Source organism: Typopeltis vanoorti, chromosome 14 (genome assembly GCF_054136105.1).
Source record: "Typopeltis vanoorti isolate ZY-2024b chromosome 14, IOZ_Tvanoo_1.0, whole genome shotgun sequence".
NCBI classification, from domain to species: domain Eukaryota; kingdom Metazoa; phylum Arthropoda; class Arachnida; order Uropygi; family Thelyphonidae; genus Typopeltis; species Typopeltis vanoorti.
This window is the reverse complement of record NC_143562.1, coordinates 50,770,489-50,795,947: the sequence shown is the minus strand read 5'-3', so window position 1 is coordinate 50,795,947 and position 25,459 is coordinate 50,770,489. Positions and strand designations below refer to the sequence as shown.

Sequence of the window (25,459 nt, the reverse complement as noted above, 5' to 3'; positions counted from 1 at the left end):
TTGTCAACTTCACACTGGCTGACTTATCCATCAGAGAGCTAAGATGTTTGAAGGCATCCAGTGATTTTATAGTTATCATATCTAAATACAGATCTATCACTGGACTTGCAGTATCACCTCTAACTATTAAATACTTGGATTTTAACAGATTTTAACAGTTGAGGCACGAAGGTTTATACGTATCCAACCGTTTTCTCCTGCAGTCTTCGTTATCCTCGTTGTCTTGTGCGCGAATCACCTGATCATTAACGAACAGAAGAGAATGTAGGACTTGGTCTCCTACAGGTACCCCACTCCTCAGAACTGTGTGTTCTTATGCTCCAAGTAAATCCTAAACTACACTGAGGACACAACATCAAAACGTGATACCCCTTGCAACCAGTAGGCTCCTCTGGAAATTTATTACCAATCATTATAGTAGACCAAGATATCTAGTACATCTTCTGCACCATTTCGCTGCTGTTCCTTTATCTATCCCTGCTCTCTTCAATGCCCACATTGCCTCCCTTGGGAGAGTATTATAAGTTTTTTCCAGATCTATAAAACTAAATGGACTTCTTTATTCTTATCAAATATTTTGTGATATCTGTCGTAAAGAGAGTATATTTTGCAATATCTTCCTCTTTTATTTGTCTTAAATTAGGTCTGTACCTTATGATTAGAATAAATATCCCGCTAACAGAATACACAGCACTTATCTTGTATAATTTCTGTGGTCTTCGTTATTGCCTTCTTATGGATGCATAGTATACATGACAAGTTCTCTTAAGGGATACCCTCATCTGCAATTGCTTTGTTCAATATCATTGCCAGACTCTGTAGTATTCTCGTACTACCGCATTTGAATATGTATATTAACATTTCACCAGGGCCAGTTACATTTTCTTTCTTTAATTCTTGAACAGACTACATCTCTTTCCTCTAATATTATCTGAAATATCTTTTTCCTAATAGCCATCTCTTTGATAGTCGCCCCTATCTTCATATAACGAATCTATTCAAAGCTGTAGCACATATAGCCAAACCTCTGAATAGAGATTATATTCCACTAAGTGTTCGATTTCACTGTCCCTTTCTTCCGACAGTTGGACTTTAGCCTTAATTACTATTCTTTTCACATGCCTTTTATTTACTTTTGTATTCTTCTCCGTCCTGAAAGGAGTTTCTGCTTAACCATCGCTTATATGCTCTCTTTCCTGCTGTCTTCACCTTGGCTTGTTGAATCATTCATTCTATATTTCCTCGCCTCTTACCTTCCAAGGACCTCTTCCACCTCATGAACACATTTCTTTAAATGTTCATAAACTCAGGTGGATGTCCAACTATGGCTAAATTCAATATTTGCTCAAGGCATATGTATAAATTCCTTATACTATCACCTTTTAATAATAGCCCTATTTTGTATTTGGGGGATCGCAATAACTCAAGCAGGCCATGAATACTATCATCATGTGAAGTATAGGAAGATCAAACTTAAAATATCCTTGTTTGAGGCTTGTGGAGCGCCATCCGATGATTGAAACCGCGAAACTTTGCAGGAATATATTGTGTGTCATACGGACGCGACAGCTTAGAAAAAAAATAAAGTAGTTTCAAAATTCACCACTAGTGGCGTTGTAAACACCAAGTGTATGGGATTTGCATATCACGCAATTCCGCAGATACCCTTAGAGTTTTAAAAGATGCACACGGAATTTTCCCCTAATTTCTGGTTATTAATACCGTCCATAGTGATGGCACTAATCTTTCCCCAACATTCTTTGATTATCTAGGTGTACTACCTAAATAACAGTAATGCTGTTTCTGCAGTCTGTGAATTTCGTCGCCCGACCAAATGTCGACGAGGTCTACTATTTCTATGTGCATTGCGAAAATGATTAGTCATTTTGCAGAAACGGGATCATTGGGAGTTAGACCTTGCAGATGTCGTAAACCAATCAATTCACAAGTTAATTAGGTTGTTACTGTAGGCATGAAGCAGGCCATTAATAACAATCTTGGTTCTTGCAGGGCACATATTCAATATACCACCCCAGCATATCTGCTGAAATCCACATCCGACGCCAGGGGGAAGTACTCTCTAGTGGTTACAGGATCCCCTGAGAGATGATTACATCATCTGAATATCTGTAGTGAAGTGAAATACCAAAGAAAGAGCAAAAAGAGTAATGATTCTTATTCTTAAATTAAATAATAATAATAATAATAATAATAATAATAATAATAATAATAATAATAATAATAATAATAATAATAATAATAATAATAATAAATCAGCTAATGCCTTATTTTTTTGTTCCCATATGGCACCAAAAGAATTTTTTTAGAGGTAAGCTCTTAAGTAAATCTTAGCTCTCTGACAATTGTTAGTGTCTATACACTAGCAAAAGAAAGATAAGAAGATAATGACGCTTTCTCTTCAGATTTGTTACAAATATGAAGAGAAAGTTGTATTTGTTGTAAAGTATTTGTTTTACAAATACTCTAGTAAATATGGCAGACAAGTGGCTGAATCTGCTGGTTGTGAATCCTAACACTTGTATTATTGTCTGTAATTGCGTGTAATTGCACAGTCCATTTCTTGCACGGCTAATATCGCGTTTCTTCTCGATTTGGCTGGTAGAAAATCCCTATTTGCTCATTGCCGAGTCGACTAACTCAGCAAGTGTTGGCAGAAAAACTCCAAAAAATTCCTCTAGTCATGACAATCGAACTTAGAACTATCATTCTTCGTGCATCGTAACGCTATAGATGCAACAGCTAACATAATAAACATGGTGCTAACAGCTAATATGATACTAGTATTCAGAGGGGAAGAGTGTAAATTTAGTGTAAAGAGCAAAGTATTCAGATGGGAAAAAATAGAATCATAGAGCATTTTCTTTTATAAGATAAATCACAAATACCCAAGATCAGGAGTTCCCAACCTTTTACAGTGTCGTACCACTATATTTAATTCAAGATATTAGATGTACCAGTAAGCAAATCTGTTTTCGTACCACAAGGCAGTGGCTCACATACCACAAGTGGTACACGTACCGTAGGTTAAGAATCCCTACCCTAGATAATTGAAGATTAGTCAAAGCAAGAAAATATCGGAGAATCTTTTAGAGTTCAAGTTTAGATGATGAAAGTATTAATTATTTCTATTTAAAATAGAAATAAGTGATGGTGTAGAAACATAATGGAGGAACAACTTCGAAATCATATTGACAAATTCAGCAACACAAACCAAAAACGTAACAGGGAGTCGAAATGGGAAATAAGATGTTCGGATGAGTGTACTGAAGCAATAATGAAATGTAAGAAAGAAGGATATAAACCAGAGACACATATGTAATCACTAGAACCAGAAATTACTTATAAACAGAAATGAACAATTGCTAAATATTGTAACACAGTGATATCTCTCAGGGGATATTACCATTCTCTGAGAAACGTGGGTTTTCATCAAGTAAACTCAAGAAAACGAACGTATAAGCCACACTATTTCAGACAATAACATATTCTGCTAGAGTTGGGACTACGATATGGCGGCACTTGTTTGTAGTCTCTTCACTGGATGGTGCTTAAAATTAGCTACTGACAGAGATTGAACTGTATACTCAGTTTCCAAAACTTAGAGCTGAAACAACAAAACAACTAAAAGTGGACTCCTTTCTCCTTATAATGGAATAAAAGGATTTACCTAATTGAATTTTTTTATATATTTCTAAGTATTATACGAGCGAATTTCTTGTTTAGAGATTAAAGTAGTGAAGATTTTGTTTATTCACTGTCACCTTTTTTTATTTTACTGGCAGTATTATTTTTCAACAATTATTCTGAATAGTGCTGTAAGTTGCAAATGTTTAATTACTTCTGCAGTCAGATGCACTAGACCTCTCATAATACGGACTATTTCCCTAAATTAGCTTGTAGTTTATACACCCATCAAAATTCTGGTTGTCACTTGCAATTCTTCAGGATATTGTAACGGGCTAACAATTTACAACATAATGAAAATAATACCGTTCGATAATTTGAACACTTTTAATTTCTTCATATTTCATTAAGCTTCCAGAATTTCGGAGAAATAATGATTGTCATTTTATTTAGATAAGGGAATCAATACATGGGAATATTGTTTACTAGAACAAGTAGTGCTATATGGGTGGGTAATATTACTTATTTGCTATAAATTCTCTATGATGGAATTTATCACATTCTTCTATTTTTAAATCGAAGCCTGAAACGCCTTTTAAAATGAGACATTTCCGTTTTCATTTTATTACTCTTCCATTTCCTTAGAATACGAGGTTTATACTTTCTAGTCAGTGTTCCTCTCTTCAATTGTTTCTTTACATCAACTTGATCGATACTTTGTTGATCACACAGTTTTGTAATTATTTTTTTCTCATTGCACTGATTTTTCTTTTCTTGCGTTTCAATTTTGGGTGTTATTTTGCAGAGACCTATTATGGAATACATTTTCTTACACTGCCTTGATTTGTTCAGCAACTTAGGGATGTCTTCCTAAAAAATAAAAAAAAGAAGAAAATTATGGTAACTAATGAAATTTCTTTTTCTTGTATTGTAAAAAAAAAAACCCAGCTAACGCCTTTTTTTATGTATAATGAGCAGGCTAAGCTGTTTTAGCCCCATCTAACTTATGGAGACTGAGTGGGCAGGTCAATCTCAACTGGTATCCAATCAGAGATAGCTGGCCCAAAGCTATCACTAATTAAGTGGCATTCAGTGAAGAGGCAGCTCAACGTGCCACCATCCCGTGGTCCCTGATCATAACACAATAAATTTAATGTCTGAAATAGTGTGGGTTCTATGGTCGATTTTCTTGAGTTTACGGGATGAAAAACACGAGTTTCCAGGAGAAAAATCCCGCTCTCTGTGACAACATTTGGTAATTTATAGTTTCAGTTGAATAACATTGCATGTTTACAGCATTTATGTAATAACAATAAGTTATACATATTAACAATTTTTCTTTAATGTATTTAAGCTGTGTGATTACAACATTTAAATGTAATATATAGATTACCTCTTTTGCTGATCTCGGTAGAGATGTAATGTCTCTGCTTGCATCCTCGTATTTTTTTATTCAGCTTATCTGAGAATGATACCGGTTAGTTATTGTTGATTGGTTCGATTGCTGTGTTGGAAGTAGGCCAATGTTCAATAGGGCTGATATTCACTACAGCCATAGAAATTCACACACACACACACACACACACACACACACACACACACACACACACACACACACACACACACACACACACACACACACACACACACACACACACACACACACACACACACACACACACACACACACACACACACACACACACACACACACACACACACACACACACACACACACACACACACACACACACACACACACACACACACACACACACACACACACACACACACACACACACACACACACACACACACACACACAATCATAATTTGGAATGTCGTGATGCGGGGCTGAACTGGAAAGCCTGAACTAATATATTTTGCTTCATTCAGTTTGTATGGTAGTTTATTTAGCATATCTGGGATGTAAAAGTTTCAAATGGCTGATCCGTAATGATTATTATATTATTATGTGATATAATTTGTTGTCTGAGGGCCTGTTATACAGTGTGTATTTCTAGCACCCCTGTACTTGGCATCGAAATAAAGTTTTAGCATAGCTGCATAGTGACATAAGTGTTTTGCTGTTAATATTTTGTATTCTTACACTGCAGTGTATATGAAGTCGGTATTGTCTCTTTGTTCTCAAGTTTTATCATTTTATTCTGTAATGACATTAATCTATTTAGTTTGAGGGTGCACAGAAAGCATATGTTGTTATAGCTTATCTTAGTATATTTTGGCATAGTGCTTTGTATATTAGTGTTTTCAGGAGTGTGGAAACTATGTCTTTTAACCTGTAGAGTTTGCCAGTAATTGTTCGGAGGTTTGTTTTATAGATGATTTATGTGGCTATTCCAATTCATATCTGCATCGAAGTAAATTTCAAGGTATCGTATTGTTTCAACCTGAGTGATGGTAGAGGTTTTACTGTTCTGTGTATTTTTTATATTGGAGGCTGGATGCTGGATGATTATATATTTGTTATTAACTGGTCGAGTCAGTGGATTTCTGAATATCATTAATTTTGTCTTATCTGAGTTTAGGTGTGTGGAGGTTTTGGTGAGCCAGTCAATGAGAAGATTTATGTCATGCTGCATATTTGTTTGGACTATGCTTGCATCATTATGGTTGGATATTACAGCTGTATCGTCTGCGTATTGGAAGATCTTGCCTTTCAGAGGCAGCTGGTTAGTATCGTGTATAAAAATATTGAATAGAGTTGGGGAGAGAACAGCTCTCTGTGGTACTCCACAGGTTAGTGGTAGCTCTATAATGCGGTTTGACCCGATATGTGTTACATGTTTTCTATTTTTTAAGGTAGTTTATACACCACCTGTGCAGAGGCCCATATATTCCAACATGCCATACCCTTTCTAATAATGTTTTCATGTGTGAGTGTTTTAAATGCTTTAGTCATATCGATAAAGACTATCATGACAGTTTTGTTTTTATCAAAGGGGTGCTAATCACGTCCGTTAAATCTTTCAAGAGAGATGTTGATCCTTTATTTTTCTGAAAACCGTATTGTACTTTGGGGATAATAAAAGTTCTCTGTATATGTTGCAAGTTTCCTTAGTACCATCGGCTCCATAATTCGAGTGATAACCAGTAATGTTACTATGGGTCTGTAATTACTGATTAAATTCCTTCTTCCATGTTTGTATATGGGTGTGATTATGGCAGTCTTTAACATACTTGGTATTTGTCAGGTTTTAAATATTAATATTAGTTGGATAGGGCCAGGCTACTTTCGTGTTGTTTGACATCATTAGGTCTTATACCATCGATTCCTGGGCCTTCGTTTGTTTTGATTTAATGTATTACAGAGAGAAGTTCTGCTTCTTTTATGGTTGGCAACCATCATGTCTGTTTTGATTGTGGTCCAAGTGGAAGATCACCTTTTGTGATTGGAGGAATATTTCTGTGCAGTTCTTGGATGGAGGCTGCAAAGTATTGGTTAAAGTCATTCCTAGTTGTTGTATAGAGTTTGCGTCTTTCATGAAGCTATGTTTTATGGTTTCAGAGGTGGTGGAATTGGAAGCACAAACTAGCATCTCGTTGATGAAATACCAGGTTTGTTTCATGTTGTAATGTGCGGAAGTTAATTTATCTCTGTAGTAGTTTCTTTTCGCATTTCTTATTTGCGTTGTAAGTCGATTCTTTGTTATATTATATTCTGATTTAAAACTACGTTTTCCACAGAATTTGTTTCCATAGAATGTCCTTTCTGTGTATATCTAGGATTATGTTTTGCGTTAGCCAAGGATTTTGACCAATTTTGACTACTACTACTACTACTACTATATATATATATATATATATATATATATATATATATATATATATATATATATATATATATATATATATATATATATATATATATATATATATATATATATATATATATATAATAGAGAGAGAGAGAGAGAGAGAAACACTTTTAGAAAGTCTCATTAACTTTCAGCACAACATAAAGAATGAATAAAAAACAAAAAATAAAAGAAAATGGAAATGAGGTTTACGGATTATTTTTGTATCACAACCATATAAAAGCATTAAGAATAGAAATTTTACTGATCGAGCGATTCTATGAAAACATCAGTAATATTAACCTAAAATATTTTGAAATATGTTCCTTCAAAAGAACTTAACGAATATGCACTGCTTGGAAAGAAATCAACGGACACCATAATGTGAGGATGGTATAACAGTCATTGTGCCCACCTTAATAACATGTAGGACCTCCTTTTGCCGCGATGACTTAAGCAATCCTAAGGAGCATACTTTCCACAAGCATACGACAGCCATCAAGATGTTCACAGGGCATCCACCACGCATACATCCGTCCATCTGCAGAAGAGGGTGAAGGGTGGATCGTCGCTCCATGACACAGTTCTTGTTCTTCAAGGCCTTTATGTCTATCTGTACCTGCCCTTTGCACCACTGAAGATGATGCTGCATGTTAGTTCGGGTAATGTGAGGCCAGCATTTTGCTGTCCTACCATGGAAACGCAGTTGTGAGCGTTGGTTCTAAATGATTTTTTGTGTAGATTCGTGTTCCAGTCGATTCGGAACTCCGCATTAAAGGTGTCGGCTGACGAATGGCGGTTTTTACATATTATCCTTTGTAGAACCCTATTGTCATGTTTGGTGTGTGTGGTCTGCCGTCTAATGCGGCTAGTACTTGCAGTTGACTCCCTGCGCTTTCATCTCAGTATGTATCACTGATTGTTACTTGAGAAGGTCAAATTTGTCAACAATTTCCCGAACAGATGGGTTGCTACATGGCATCCTATCACAAAGCCTCTTTCAAACTCAGTCAGTTCCCTTCTCGCAGCCAATTCGCCAGGACTCAGTTGTCCTGACTTGAGGCATCATATTTCTCCAATTTATACAGGCTACAAACAGGTGATTCGTTACATGGCTCGATGTATCTTGCTCATGGGAGTATCCATTGAGCTCTTTCCAAGTAGGGAATTTGCTTCGATGATGAATTTGCACAGTGATTTTGATTATACGCAAAAATTATCAAAACAAATTTCTTAGTAACACCATGTTTTTTCTACGGGAAATGCAGATTTTTGATCTCGCATATGTGACTTTCAGACAAGAATATTTTTTTGGCAGTAGCGCGTGTATATTGTAATTATATAGTGTATTGGTGGGTGAAAAAATGACGTATTATGGATGTTGGGCTACGTATGTGTTAGATTAAGTACTGAAGATTGTGGAAGCACTCCAGGAACTCTGTTAGAGGAGTGCCCTGCTACGATGAGTTTTTGGTGGGGATTATTACGAAGACATCAATGGAGATCTTCGTAATAATCCCCACCAAAAACTCATCTTAGCAGGGCACTCCTCTAACACAGTTACGATATTATTATTACATTTTCTGACATTCCATTAGAATTACAACAAAAGTTGCAATTGTAATGAAACTAATTTAAAACATATATGCATTGGCCTATTTGATAGATAATATTTAATGCAATTTCAGAATAATAATAAAAACAATGCTTACATGTTTACTATTGTTAGCAATATAATTCATACAACATTTTACGAAGTCTTCCTCTGAAATAATAACAAGGAAAAATTATTTCAAGAAATAGTACCTTTCTACAGAAGTATTCAATAATTTTTATTAATTCTGGGTAAATCTAAAATCAATAAACTACCTTCTTCCATTCCTATTTTTTTCGGATTACTACAATAAAAATGTTACATTAAATTCATCTAAATTTTTTACTTTTGTATTTTAAATTTGTCATAAAATAAGGTACCAGTAAAACAATTTGGCTTGATATTTCAGTTCATTACAGAGAGTCCTTGTAACGTCTTTAAAAATCTTAAAGGCAGCAACTGTAGAATGCAAAAATTCAAGTGTCTTGCATAACATCATTTAATATGCTGAGACAGTGGTAACAGATACCAGGATTTATTCCATTAAAAAAAAAACTGGTGATCGTACCTCATATAGATTGCTTTTAAAGAAGATCTAAAGAAGAAAATTGACACGTTGCAGATGTAGAAGCTAATAAAAACACACTCTCGAATCATATTTCTATCTGACATAAGCTGTCACGTTTATGAGGTAAAAACTACAGTTATATAAGTTACGAGACAGAAAAAGTTACTGGGAGAGACTTGAACAAGCTACATAATGAAACGGACAAACTGAATTATAAGAATAATTTTTACGTAAAATTTATAAGAATTTTCAAACTTGCAAAGAAATGTATAAAGTTAGCGAATATTTTGAATAGCGAATAGCGAATTCGCTATTCAAAATACTGCAAAGTATCACACACAAACACGTACACACACTTATTAGATAACAAGTTTACTTCATAGAGAGAGAGAGAGAGAGAGAGAGAGAGAGAGACGAAGAATGGTAGAGAAAGTGGCTGAATGTATTAGTTACTTAAATACTACGAAGAAGAAAAATCCAACTTCCAAAGAAAAATTCTAATTATAAAAACCATGCGCTTACTGCAATGCAATTTTATCACAGATTTGCTTCTTTCTGTCATCCATATCAAAACGGCTACATAGATAAGTAAACTTACTCTTTTCATTGTAAGTTCGTTGAATAATGTCTAAAAGGAATAGTATTGCGTTATGGATCAGATATTAATTCATGTAATTTAAGATTCATGTAAACTTCTCGCTATTTTTCTTTGTTTTCAGAAAGTCAACCATAGCTGTTTTGATATTTTACATAAATCACATACAGTATTGTAATTTGAATTTTTTCGTGATATGCAATATAGTATGGCACATAAAATATTCAACGTAAAACTAAAATTTGCATCTGTTCATTATACACCGCTTACAAGTAGCATAATGTCACGTAGTATGATTCTGTTAACACTGCTGAAGCAATGCGACACTCCGGGTCAGGGTTGCAATTCGTTTTTATGAGGAATCAGGAGAAACAGTAATAATCCATAAATATCTCCAGCACACAATACATGTAACATTTTTTGCCTTTGTGTGCAAGCTTAAATAGAATATGACATCTTTACATAATACCTGACATCATCAGTAAAATAACATTAAAATAATTGCGTGCAATTAAACACATGGAAATAGAGGATAATCCTTTTTTCCCCCTGTCACTCTCACCCACGGAAGATGACGGACATGTTAATTATTGTGCCAACCAGGGCAGATTATGAAAGCCGATAAAAAAATAAAAAAAATAAAAAAACATTACCGACAACAAAACATCACTTTCACCTAATCCAGCCATCGGCAATTTTTTTTGAATAAATGTTTGATTAGAATCAAAAATTCATTTAAAGTAATTGATCACAGTGCCTCTCGCACAACAACTCATTGTATTCATTACAGCCTATCACACAGTTCACTTAATAACTAACCTGACTGATACACACGTTTCTTTATATAATTAGAGCAAGACACACACAGAAATATTTGAAGGCTGTGTCTACTATTTACCAAATATGACATTTTCTGATTTGATGCACAGATCCACAATGAGCACAGAGCACTAAAACAAAATTAATTAAGCTGAAGGTTAGGAGATGGAGGATTTTCCAAGGATGGCAACCACTCAACTAATTTTTACATACTTCTGCTTTCTTAATATCTGAAAAAAATGTTTACAATTAATACTACAGTTCTCATTTCTTGATAATGTGTCGAGAGATTTTTTAGCCTCTCTACACATCCTTTAAATGATAAATATAACATCCGCGTGAAATCACAGCGTCAAATCTGGCTTACTTTCTATACGCATGGAGGTGATCCTACGTGTACACTGCTAAGTTTATTAGAACGGTGTTACTTGATCCCTTCTTTGCGCTAAGTGACAATTAATATCTATTGCGATCCAGTGATAAGTTTCAGGTAGCTTCGATAACTGTCTCCTTTGCTTTGTGAATGTTTTTCATTGAATCTAAATTCTATAGTAAATTAATTTATAAATTGAGTTCCAATTTTGGGATACTTAATCAGTACACAGAATACAATGAAAGTGGGAGTTTTGTTTCTGCTTTTCACTGTTTTGGTATGGATATCTGTAGGAGATAAAAGTTCACTGGAAAAAAGTTTATGCGGTAAGTTGCATTAAATAATTAGTCCACGTGAGAATCAAAGTATTCATGCATATATTTATTTTGTGCAAAAATCATTACGCTCTAAGTTTATTTTAAACGGTCGTAAATTTCATTATAAAATTTACGTCTTGGGACTAAAATGCATGGATTAGTAAATATAAATCATAATTTAATTATACAGTTGTTATAATAAATATTGGTATGCTTTCTACAGTTTTGCTTAGGTTTTCTCAATGTTTCATTGTCTTAATATGACTCGAAATTTATTGCCATCTGCTAATTCTATTAATTTCCCAAAGGCATTCAGAACAAAGTATTTATATTAACGATCGCCGATAAAATACAGTTCTTAATATGTCAACCAGGGTATAAGTGTATTTATCACATCTAACTGCAGTTTGCTAATTATAAGTTTTAATTTTTGCTTAAGGGGATTTTAACTAAATTACTATAGGAAACAAATGTATTATACATCAATTTTTATGAAACGTATCTGTGGAAGTTAGAAAAATATTATTTAGAGCCATTTATAGCGGATAAAATAGTTTTGAAATAGTCCTACATTCCTCTAAAGTTTAGAGGAATGTAGGACTATTTTTAGTTTAGAAATAGTTGAGAGTCTAAACTATCATTCTTTAAAAAATGCATTTTTTTTTAATCTTGTGATACGTATGTAAACCAACGTATGGCAATATTAACTTAATGTTCACTACATAATTTCGTTTATAACTTGTGACTTCTAACATTTCAATTTATCATTGATATCCTAGTCCCTCACCAGAGATGGATATAGAGCTCTGGAATTTAATACCTTCCATTAGTTTTCGTCAAACGTTATACCTGTTTGTTACTAGAATGCATTTACGAAAGAAAATAATATAGAAGAAAAATCCATCGAAAACAATAGATTCTCAGGGAACTTGTTTTATTTATTTATTTATTTTTAATATATCACGCCGTGGCAAAACAGTCCAGGCACTGAATAATTATATTGATATTATAGAATATAGATTTTTTCAAGGATAGAAGGTATTTTTTTTTTTTTTTACTTTGAAATATTATTAGTAACGACTGCTTATATTTGAACAGGAAAGTATTGACAGATATGATTATTTTAGGTCGATAGGAAATCACAGAATGTATGGACACTCTGTGATTTCGTGACACGGCAAAGAGATGCTGGCTAATGGGAAAAAATAATTCAAAGTTAAATAAACCTTTCAGTTTCCGATTTGTTTAGAAATTGGCAATTCAAATTGATATGAAGATAATTTCTGCTTGGGTATTTTAAACGATTGTGTAAGAGTACTTAGAGATAATTCACATTATATAATTGACAATTGTTGAAAATAGTGAATGAATATTTAAGTATTCATCATCCTCATCCCTTTAAGGCGCGTTGAGGAAACCATGAAAAATATCTTTCCAACTCAATCTGTTAGCAGTCAAGTTGTTTAAATTTCTGTAAGAGTTCAGACCACTTCATTTCCTTCTAGATCTTTCCGGTAGTATCTTTCCTTTTGCTGTTCCGTTTGGAAGAATTTGAGGAAACATTTGAATAGGTATTCTGTACATGTCCATATTCTATTTGATGCAAATTTTGTTCATTCAGAGTTATTCCCATGTTTTCTGGAATAGGCTCTTTTAAAATTCTTCAAGGCACAAGTTAAAGAAATATGGTGAAATCGGACATCCCTACATGACACCTCTCTTAACATTTGTTTTAAAAGTTTCAACGTCTCCAAATTTTATTGTTAAATAGTATCTGTATAGTACTTAAGGATGACAGAGTATTTTTACCTCTCTTATTTTTTGTTCTAATATTTTAAGCAATATATTTCTGTATGCTGAGCCAAATGCTTGCTTAAAATCTATAAAACAGCAGAAAATATTTCTGTTTTTTTCTTCACATTAATTCAGCTTAAGTATTTAAATAGTAAAATATTACATGTATAAGTAATGCAAGGATAAATATTTTAAGCAGATGGACAACGGAAACAATAGTAAATATTTGGAGGGTCATAATTTATTTCGATTGACGATTTCTTTTTTAGAATTTGTTTTTATGGTTTGATGTGAATATTGCACAAACTGGGCTTCCTTATGTTGGTTTGCATATCAGTAGTACAGGAGGCGGTTCTGAAAAAATGCTTCCGGTGGGCGTGGCTTTTCTCTGAGGGCATATGTGTCAATGGCTTCAGCTCCTAGTAGGGGAGGCTCTTCTGACCAAATGCTTCCTGTGTGCGTGGCTTCCTGACGTCATTGTGAGTGACGTCATGAGTTTGGAATGTTAGGAATTTCCCTGTGGGCAACTGTGTGAATGGCTTCAGTTCTTGTGTTTTGGTTCGCGTATGGAATTAGGGATGATTTTTTTGGTTCGCCTATGGAATTATGGGTGATGATAGAGATAAGGATTCGTGTTGTGATTGGTGGGACACTTTAAACCAAATGCTTCCAGTGTGCGTGGCTTCATGGATGTGGAATAATTGGAATTTCCCTGTGGGCATATGTGTCACTGGCTTCAGTTCTTGTGTTTTGGTTCGCGTATGGAATTAGGGGTGATGGTAGAGATAAGGATTCGTGTCGTGGGTGTGTGTTGTTTTCAGATGTAGATAAGTGACGTCATTTGTTATTTGTAAATAAATGTCATCATTTGTTATTTGTAAATAAGTGACATTATTGTTTTGAATGGAAAGGGAAATATATTAGTGTATAAGTAATCGTGTTGTCATTGGTGGACACTTCTGACAAGATCAAGATCAAGATAAGATAAGGAATCGTGACGCGAATATTTGTTGTTATTGAGTTTGGAATTTCGCTGGGCCCCACTTCTGTCAGAAATATCACGTGGTGTTTTGGTTTGGCTATGGAATTGTGGGCGATGTTTTTGAGATAAGATATCTTGTAATTTTCCCAGGGTGACACACATCCGTCATTGTCGTCATGTTTTGTTTGGTTGTCTAATGATGGATGTACTAATTTCCAATACATTATGGGGTATTTCTTTCTTTCCTGTTAAAGGTGGGAATTCTTAGAGTAGAGTTGTGATGGTGTCCGTGTTTCGAGTTTTTCTGAATAATTTAATTATATACTGATGTCACTCAAACACACATACTTTTTTTTCCCCATACCTCATCTGTATTTTCTTCTATATTCATATTCTAATCAAGTTCATATTTTATTCATAATTCATCCGGATATTTTGATTTGTCTAAAAGTAAGATCTTAAAGTTCAATAAATAAATAAATAAATAAATAAACAAATCGTGTGTGTATTCACGGTTATTTCAAAAGTGTTCTTACTTAAACATACATACATAACACATCAAAGACACTGTTTGTTCTTTTAAGTTTACATATTTATTTCACAGATATTATTTACATTGCAATATGCAAGAAATAGAAATTGAATTTACATATATCACCAATGCAAATAGTGTTTTTCTTAGCGTAACATTTCTTTGAAAAAAAAAAAAAAAAAACTTACATTTCTTTTCAGAATGTTTGGTGGGAAAATCTATGCGCTGTTTTATTTAGGGTAAGTGTTACTTCTGGTTTTGAATTCCGATTGCTGTTAGAGTATGGAATTCAGACAAGTGAAATTTTATTTATTTATTTTTTTTTTCAAATTGATAGGTTATTTTCTGTATTTTACTTTTACAGGTCATATTCTAACAGAATAACTGAGCAGAATTAATAAATATATTAAGTATATGAGAATTTATTTTCCAACACTGTATATTTCTCATTAAGTCTTACCTTTAAGGTATCTATCTTATCCGGTCGCCTTTTGTTGTACCTAGGTGAGAAATCGTGTGTTTTGTTTCGAACTCTTGGTTTCAGTTGGGAAATTACCAATATAACTATTAATTTTACCTTCGATTCCTTGTGCTCTAAACCTATTTCTGTAAGTAGAATTTATTTCCGAATTTTTTTTTCCCACGGTATTAATTTTCATTAACCTTGTTTGTAGATAACTGAGTGACTCATTTCCGATCAGTCGGTCATCGTTCTTTTCTTACCCGTATAGATAATGGTTACTTCAAAGGTAAAATTTTTCTAAGGGATGTGTATTAGTCAACTTTCTGATGGGTAGCAAAGGTTCATAATTTGACCTTGTGTGATCGTTGAGAACTAATTTATTCATTGTCACATGATGTGATTATTCGTTTTCCATTGGTTCTAATTTTTTTATAAATAGACTCAAGGGTCGCACGTTTCATTTGTTTGAGTTTCTAGTATTGGTAAATTTGTATGCATTCAGAAGATTATTATAGTTTCAAAATGAGTTTTCCTGGAGAAAAGGTAAGTTAATTTTGTTATTTTATAGCAATGTCATGTGAATTTTAGTGACTATATTAGCGATTTTTGTATATAATGTTATAAGGTGATTTTTGCAATGGAAAACGAATAATCATGTTCATGATATTCAATCTGTTTTGTGTTAAGTGAAATCCCATAAGTCATTATATATATATATATATATATATATATATATTTTTTTTTTTTTTTGTTTGGGAAAAGATATTGAGTGTAGTTATTTACTAATATTGTATTAGTGAAACCATCACATAGTGTCGAAATTGGTAAGAAATTATGATGAGTAACATTTAATTTATTTTTTGGTTATTAGGATTTTTTTGGGGGAAAATTTTTGAGGGGTGATGCTTAGTAAAAGTATGTTAGTGAAACTCTTATGTAGTATTGAAATTGCTAAAATCACCTTGAGTTTTTATTTCTAAACGATATTTCTGAAATCTAGAAAGTAATTTCTTTATTTCTTTATTTTTTTTTAATAGCGATCATCTGTTATTCGGTTTATTGATGGTAATGGGAATATATTCAATCATCAACCCACCATTGTAGAGGTAGATTTGACTGGTGAAAATGAGGAAATCACAGGACGTGGTATTAATTCTAATATAACAATCGCTGGTGTGGCTGGAGGAAGTCGCGACCCTCCCCAAAATTTATATGATTCACATTCAGTTACTGGATGTGAAACTAAACTCTCTACTTCTACTACTATCGAACCCTCACTCTACAGGGACTTTTATACTGTTTCGGTGGCCCAATCACATAAATCTATCAAGTATCGAACTCGACAATTAGAGTATCAAGTTCGATTTCATGATCTGGAACTCTTTTCACCAGAGTGCTTTTTTGATATTTTTCGAGATATGCTTAATGAGATCATTCAGCGTTTATCGGGTTCTGGAACTTTTTCTCACGTTTGGTTGGGTGTTAGTGCATCCAGTTTAGAAAGCAACATTAACTTACTGTTTATGTTGCTTTCTGAACTAACTATCCAAAGGATAGTTGATGCTTTTTATGCTGTCGCCCAATCGAAACGTGAGTTTCTTTTGGCAAATGATCTGATTATCGATGTCATTCTTATCAATATAAATAACAATGGGAGTGGTGGAGGTAGAAAAATCAATGTTAAAAGAAGAACGCTGCTTAGCCTGGATGAATTTGTGAAAATAAAAAAAGCTGTTGTGGAAATTAACAACAAAGACAATCTTTGCATGGCCCGAGCACTTGTTCTGGGTGTTTCTTCACACAATGATGATGTTGCAACATACAGACAAGTGCGTTTAGATTGTAAACAGATACAAACAAAGAGGGCTTTAACTCTTCGCAAAATTGCAGGGGGTTCCGCTCATTTCTTGTGGTATTCCAGAAGCACATCTCTTTCAAAAGCATTTGACTCCGGAATACCAAATCGTAATTTTTTCGGCAGATGCTGATTTTTCTGTGGTGTTTCGGGGGCCAAATGCAAATAAACAGATCTGTCTTTTATACCGTAACGCTCATTATGATTTTGTGCATAGTGTTCCAGCTCTGTTTGGAATAGCTATTATTGCCCCAGTTGTTTGAAAACATTCAAACAATCTGTCAAATTGCAAATGCATACATGTCAAAATGTGTGCACCCGCTGCCACACAAACGCCAATCATAGTGTGCAGAACCTTATTTTGTGTAAGTTATGCAATAGGTTTTTCTACGGCAACGAATGTCTGAATTTGCACATACAAAAAATATTTGTTCAAAATTTCATCGTTGCGGACAGTGTTTGACTACTTTCTCTACAGATAAAAGTCACATCTGTCCACCTGAAAATTTCTGCACTCACTGCAAATCAGTTCACCCAAAACAGAAATGCTTTGTGAAGAAATCGGAGGTCTCAAATAAACAGGTTTCTATGGTTTTTTTTGACACAGAAACTATAGCTAAAAATCGTTGTCATGTACCAGTCTTATGTATAGCTGATTTTGGTAGTCACGAACGCGAGTTCTGGGGTGAAAACTGTGTGGGTCAGTTTCTAGATGAGTTGTTTTCTGTCAGGAATATCATGAAAAGAGATCGAGATGGTAAGATCCTTTGGACTGTCAAACCAAAATACGAAAATCTTCGTGTAATTGCACACAATTTTCGTGGTTTTGACGGGTATTTTATTTTGGAATATCTTTTTTCAAAAAATTTCCAACCCTGTGTAGTGTTTGATGGATCGAAGATATTTGCTATCTATTATGACCCTTTAAACATCATATTTCTTCATAGTTTTTCCTACATTAGTGTCGCTCTTAGGAAACTGCCAGCCATGTTCGATCTCCCAGAAGTTCGTAAGGGTTTCTTTCCCCATAAGTTTCACACATCCGATTCTCTGGATTATCGTGGAGTCATCCCCGAAAAGTCATATTTCCAGCCGAAATTTATGAATAAAGAAACTCGTACAAAGTTCGAGACTTGGTACGAATATCGGCTAGACACTGAATACTGTCTGAAAGCAGAACTTTTAGCTTATACGAAAGATGACGTGCGTGTTTTGTGAGACAGTTGCAACACTTTTCGCACTCTCTTCATACAGCTCACCCAGATTGATCCCTTTCTCCATGACATTACAATTGCAGGGGTATGTTTGAGAGTATTTCTCCGAAACTTTTTGAAACCTAATACATTGGCCATACTTCCTGCTCGGAGTTACATAGGGGCAAATGTACAAAGTCAAAAGGCTTTGACTTGGCTCAAATGGCAAGAACAACAGAACAACATAACCATACAACATGCACGTTCTGTGGGGGGGGAAGTCCGCATTAGACCTTATTTTGTCGATGGGAAATGTGGAAGCATTTTATATGATTTCTACGGTTGCTTCTTCCATGGTTGTCAGTTTTGTTACAAGCCAAATACATTCCAACCATACAGAAATACAAACATGATAACCCTTTTTGAGCAAACAAAGGATCGCGAAAACTACTTTTGTAGCCAAGGATTCGACGTTATCTCAATTTGGGAATGTCAGTTTAATGCTGAAATTTCTGAAAACACAGCCTTGAAAACCTTTATTGCTGCTCTTAATATTCCAGATCCCATATTACCTCGTAGTGCTCTGCATGGTGGCAGAACCGACTGCTACAAAATGTATCACAAAATTCAGTCAGAAGGGGAAGTTATTCGCTATTTGGACTTCAATAGCCTTTATCCATGGGTTATGAAATACCAGGTATTTCCTATGGGGCATCCCGAAGTTATTATCGATAATTTCGACTATTCTCCTGGGGTATACTTTGGTATTTGCCATGCAAAAGTGGAAGCACCTACTGATCTCTTTTTACCGGTTTTGCCCATCACAGTTAACGAAAAATTAATCTTCCCCCTTTGTGGAAAGTGTGCTTCCGAAATGGTCCCATTATGCTCTCATATGGACCGATCATTTACAGGTTATTGGTGCAGTCCAGAGTTAGATTTAGCACGTTCTCGCGGTTATAAAGTTATTGAATTTTACGAGGTGTGGCATTTTTCTCAAAAATTTGAAGGGGAAGAAAACTTCTTTGCTCACTATATTGATACCTTTCTGAAGCTGAAACAGGAAGCATCTGGATGGCCTGAAGGTCAAAACCGACAGGCTTATCTGGATGAGTTTTTGCTAAGAGAAGGTGTTATGTTAAATAGTGAGCACATTAGTAAAAACCCTGGTAAACGTTCACTTGCTAAGCTTTGTTTGAATTCTCTATGAGGAAGGCTTGGCATGAGAATGTTAAGAACTCAGACCCAGGTGATTTCCTCTTATGAAGACCTCGTAGAACTTTTTGTAGATAACAGTAAAGTTATCCAAGATGCCAGGTTAGTTTCAGAAGAGCAGATGATGGTTGCCTACTCGCCTGTTGAAGGCACTGAGCCTGAAAATAGGAAAGGGAATGTTGTCATCTCCTCATTTGTAGCTGCCTACGGTAGGATAAAGTTATACGAGGTCATGGAACCTTTGCAAAGACGGCTTTTATACACAGATACTGATTCTGTCATTTTCAGTGAAAAACCGGGCGATTACTCACCATCCATTGGTCACTACCTTGGGGAGCTAGGTGATGAACTGGACGGTGACTTTATTGTTGAGTTTGTTACCACAGGCCCCAAATCTTATTCCTACAGAACGCGGGGGGGGGTAAGATTGTGACTAAATGCAAAGGCATTACTTTAAATTCTCGCGCGGCCACTGAGATTAATCTGGAATCTATGATTGCAGCAGTAAGGGGTGAGCCACAAAATATATCAAATTCCTGTACCATTTTCTGTCCACAGAGACAAATGGAACTGTCAACTCAAAATGACCTGTAACAAAAAGATTTGGATACACTTTTGCGAAGCGCATAGTGTCAACAGACACATGCACTTTTCCCTATGGGTATTTTAAAGGATAATTCCTTACACTCATATACCCCATAAGCAAAAGATGCCATCTATGGGACAGAAAACTAAACAACATTCTACCTGGTAGGTAAAAATTCATGGTTGTTTCCCAACACGATGATTTGCAGTGTCGCCCTTCTCTTGTACATTTTTTACATCAATGTTATTGTTACTATTATTCCACAATAGCTTTTTTTTTTCCTTAGAATTAAAAAAGAAAGTTGTCTTGGCATGATTACATGGTGACTGTGATAAAAAAAAAAAAATATTGATAAGGAGATTTTTTTGATATTAAAACAAGTATCTATTTGTTTTTACATGACCTCTGATTATATAAAAACAATCACAGTCTTATTATGTTATCATTTTCACTATGTTCATACATCCATTTACATGTATAATTTCGGGAGCTACTCAGTCAGGAAAAACAACATTCGTGTTGTCTCTCATAGAACATTGTAATCAACTAATCAAATCACCACCGGAACGAATCGTTTACTGTTACAGTGAAAATCAAGATAAATTTAAAAAATTTACCAATATAGAATTCGTGAATGGTTTGAAATTATCTGAATTTGATTCTAATGTGAGAAATTTACTCATAATCGATGATTTGGTTCACCAGGCTAAGGACAGCGCGGAAATAGCTGATGTATTCATAAAAGGTTCACATCACCGTAACCTTAGTGTCATTCTACTGACACAAAATTTATTCTGTAAAGGTACACATTTTCGTACAATTTCTCTCAATAGTCATTATGTTATTGCTTTTAAAAATCCCCGAGACTCTTTGCAGTTTTCTCATTTAGCTTCCCAAGTATTTCCAGGACAAACGAACGTGTTAGTTCAGATTTATAAAGATGCAACACGGGAACCCCACTCATATTTAGTTTTAGACTTTAGACAGGAAACACCTGATATTTTATGCTTGAGGTCACGGATTTTGCCAGGAGAAGAACCCAATACAGTATTTATCCCTGAATGGCTGATAGTATCAAACGCTATGAATATCTCATCAAGTACTTATCTCATTCCTCTCCCAAACAAGCAAATGATGCTTTAAAATATTGCACCTCCAGCCAAATCACCACACTCTGTGAAATTTGCAAAAATGTATTATGTGGAAATATTCCACTAAAAAACAAGCAAAAGTCACGCCTACGAAGGAAAAAAAAAATTATAAGAGCACTAAGTAACAAATCGCTTCCCTTCATAACCAGAAGAAAATTGGTTTTACAGCACGGTGGAGCGCTGTTCCCATTATTAGGCAATATCATTGTTCCTTTATTGACTTCACTTATTAGAAAATGAATATGTTTAAAAAATTTACTCTTCTCCAATCACCAGAGGAGCATGAATTGTATACACTTGATGACGAAATGAGTGCTATTTTAAAAATAAGAAATAAACATGCAGATGAAAAAGTAAAAGCATATTTAAATGTTCTGCAAAAGTATTTAGGGTTGAAAAACCAATTGGCTCTCACAGAAGGAGAGCAACAGGAACATAGAATACCACGTCCAGAACCTTTACTGAACAAATCAAATACCCGGAACCATTCCCATCAACCATCAACGTCAGCCAGTCCCAGTGAAGAAAATGCTTCCACTCCAATCCCTCCCCGCAAGAGAGCTCGAAGAAGGAGTACCAAATTCATCTCTCTATCTCCCCGAAAGCTGCGTGGGAATAAGAAACTGGTTTGGAAAAAATGGTAAGTGAAAAAATACAATTATTATTATTATTTTTTTTTTTAAATTATTTTTTTATTTTCAGTAAATGATCTGTAACAGCATTAGTTACTACAATATCATTTAACCACAAATCCTTAGAATAACATTTGCTAATAATATTTTGCATAGAAAGATCACGACATCTCAATATTAAAAAATACACACAATGCAAACCACAAGCGACAGATTCCTTAGCTTGTACAGCTACAGAATTATAATACCATTTATTAGTATTAATATTCAGAAAGTTAACAATATCGTTTTCGGGTGGACGACCGAAGCTATTGAAAAAATCACCGTGTTTGTCTTTAATATAGATAGCTTGCCAATGTTGTCCTGGCAACCAGGTAGGATCTGTGTTCACTACGAACATCGACTGTTGTTTTCTGATCGGATATTGTGGCAATTCATCACGAGCACAAACTCCTAAACCCACTTTTCTCGTACTGGGTTCTAACTCTAGTATGCTTACTAATTGTTCAGTGTTCATAGTCCAGTAACACAGAACGATCCTTTGTTACGGATAACGTACGCTCAAATTCTGCATAAAGAACCACTGTGATGTTTTCAGGAAGAGGTTGAGCAAATTTAACTTCGAGTCGCACACTTCCTCTTCTTAACAGGCTGACATGGGGGGCAACGGCATTTTGATCTGGCGATAAGTCAAATCCATAGAGAACGTTTTCCTTTACGTATTCTTCATAAGAAATGTCATTACCACAGTCTCTGTTGCATTTACCTAGTGATGTGAACAGTTACATGTAACATCTGCTGTAATGCCTTTCTTTGAAGTTCGGAGTCAAAGGTTGTGAGGGATACTGAATACCGTCAGCGGTCACTACAAGAAAATTCAGATTGAAATGATGAAAATTAAATGGATTTCTGTTGAAAGTGCCATTAAATCCATCACTAGCGACCAGTCCAATAATTAATCTAGATGGTATTTCACCTAGATACAGATTGTCTCGTGTGGCATCTGAGATACCCTTGGGAATTGAAAAATAAGACACTTGCACACGATTGATGGGGTATATCATGTTTGACTTGTCTACCACAGACAGGTGAGTCAGTTGAATCTTTGAATTTATTTTGACTTTGCGGACAAAAAGTGTAGCCTCTTCAATTTGCACTTTAGCCTTAGAATCAGCATTTGCAGTCAGTAAACAAAATTCGGGAGAACTGCGAACCATACGAACACGAACAGTAACGTTATTGATCAAGTGCCGGTCTTGATGCATGATGTCAGCGTGTATTCGCCCAAGCATCTCGACACTTTTTGATTGGTTAATTCGAGCTTGTCGTCTACGCATCCCACATTCACTTTTGGTAAACATATCACTAACATTAGCCACATCATTTTTAACAAATAGTTCATTTGTGAGTTGATTGTTTTTAGCATCTCTGTCATAATTTAGTAGGTTTTCAATATAAACCCTATAAGGATACGTGTCTGATGCCACATTCACTAGTTTATCTTGGAGAAAAACGTCAATTTGACTGAACAGGGAATGGAAAAAATTATTCACAACACCAACTGAAGAATCTTCGATAGGTTTATTATCATTGTCGGTGATGCGCACACGAACACGTAGGTATGAGTTTCCCAAATCCAAGTATTCTTCAGATGTACCTGGTATGCAAAATTCCACAGGACCTCCACTGTCAGTACTGGATATTGGTTGGTAGGTAACATAAGAACTTCTCTCCACACACATGTTGACACGAGGGTGGGAAAAAAGATCTAACTCTGACATCATATCCTCAGCAAAAGATGTCATCTCGCTTGCGTTTTTTAGTATTCGTTTTTTTTCTTCTTGCTTCCTTGACCTCTCTGAAGTAATCGACTCTGAGCCTTTTCAGCAATGGTTTTCCCAGCTTCTGATGCTCTGTTTATAAAGGCTCGACGTACAGGTACCCCTTCCAATACATCTCCTATCATATGCTGACCGGCATTTAAGGCTTGACGACCGACAAATTGAGCTGCAGGTTTTAAAAGTGGACTTAGAAAGGAGAAGGCACTTCTGAAAATGCTACCTAATCCGTACCCACGCTGTATTGGGGGGCCCGTAAACATTTGAGCCTCACCTGCCTGCAATGTGTAATATCTGAGATAATCAGTCATCCTTCACTTGTCGGAACTGTAATTTAACTATTGTCTTGCCACCACGAAAGTGGAACAATTCGCCGCTGTCAGAACGAATTTCAATGCTAATTGACTGAAGTGTTTGTTTTCGTAACGGATAATAATCAGGTTGAGCAAAAACGAAGGAACACTTAGTGCTGCACTGAACAACTCGTAACAATGGTGCACATGTATCACCAACTATCTGTTCTTGTATTAAATCAGAATAAACAAAATATGCGGCTACACCCCTCTTTATATCAACTGGATATTTCCCCGTGATTGTACCTTTCAGTTTAACACCAATCTGATTAAAACTCAGTAGAAGGCCCAAACCTGCGGCCTCCTTGGGAAACAAAAGGTTGTAATCTTTTGGGACTGTCAGAGAAATAGTGTTGTTTGGATTCTTTTTTCCAGTAATCACAGAACTCACATCAAACATTGCTTGAAGAAGTTCAGAGGGTGAATTGCCTTGGGGAATCTTGTACACTTTGTAAAAACCTTCTTTAGACTTTTCGAAAACTTTATTTCCTGCGATGTTGTTGTTCTCGATATTATTGACACCTCCACCAATTGCACGTATCATATGAAACTCATCGTAACCGGAATCGATGTTATTAAATTCTCCCGGAAGATGAATTTCGGCAAGAGCAACTTCCCATTTACCTTTAAGTCTGATCTCGTGTGGTAATTCCACTTGAAATTTCGTTTGCGTGTTTGTAGGAAACATTTTCATACTGGCATTACTGGGGAGGGTTAAGTAAAACATCTTCGCTACGAACCCAAGAATTATAGGATGAGGGATAACCGAGCCACTTAACAAAATACTGAAGCTTTCCTTTCTGTTTGCGCTGCTTAAGTACTTGTTCGATTAGATACACGTCTTCCGGAAGTTCATTGGGTATATTAGCCTTTTTGCAGTTGAGGTTCATAGAAAGTTCCCTCCACTATCTCTCCGTCCCGACTGCGAACTCTATATACTACAGGGTTTCTATTAATAACCTGAGCAATAGTGAACAATTCTCGTGTCCAGTTACCCCAATACCCTTTTCTAAATTTGTGGGTATCATCGCTTAAAACCACACTATCACCTACTTGAAATTTTGGTTTGGTAGTCTCCTCTTGGGTTCCGTACAAATATTTCCCAACACGATCCTTGTTGTGAAGGTTAACTTGGG

The 25,459-nt window shown here is 35.2% G+C and overlaps 1 protein-coding gene across 1 annotated transcript in view; it reads left to right on the top strand.

The window, feature by feature from the left end:
* Positions 1–11,650: 11,650 nt before the first annotated feature.
* Positions 11,651–25,459, top strand: part of LOC150099458 (uncharacterized) — a 28,367-nt gene continuing 14,558 nt past the window's right edge. The window contains exon 1 of the mRNA XM_090404364.1: positions 11,651–11,738. Coding sequence (XP_090260490.1) covers positions 11,651–11,738 — 88 coding nt within the window. The remainder of the gene's footprint in view (positions 11,739–25,459) is intronic.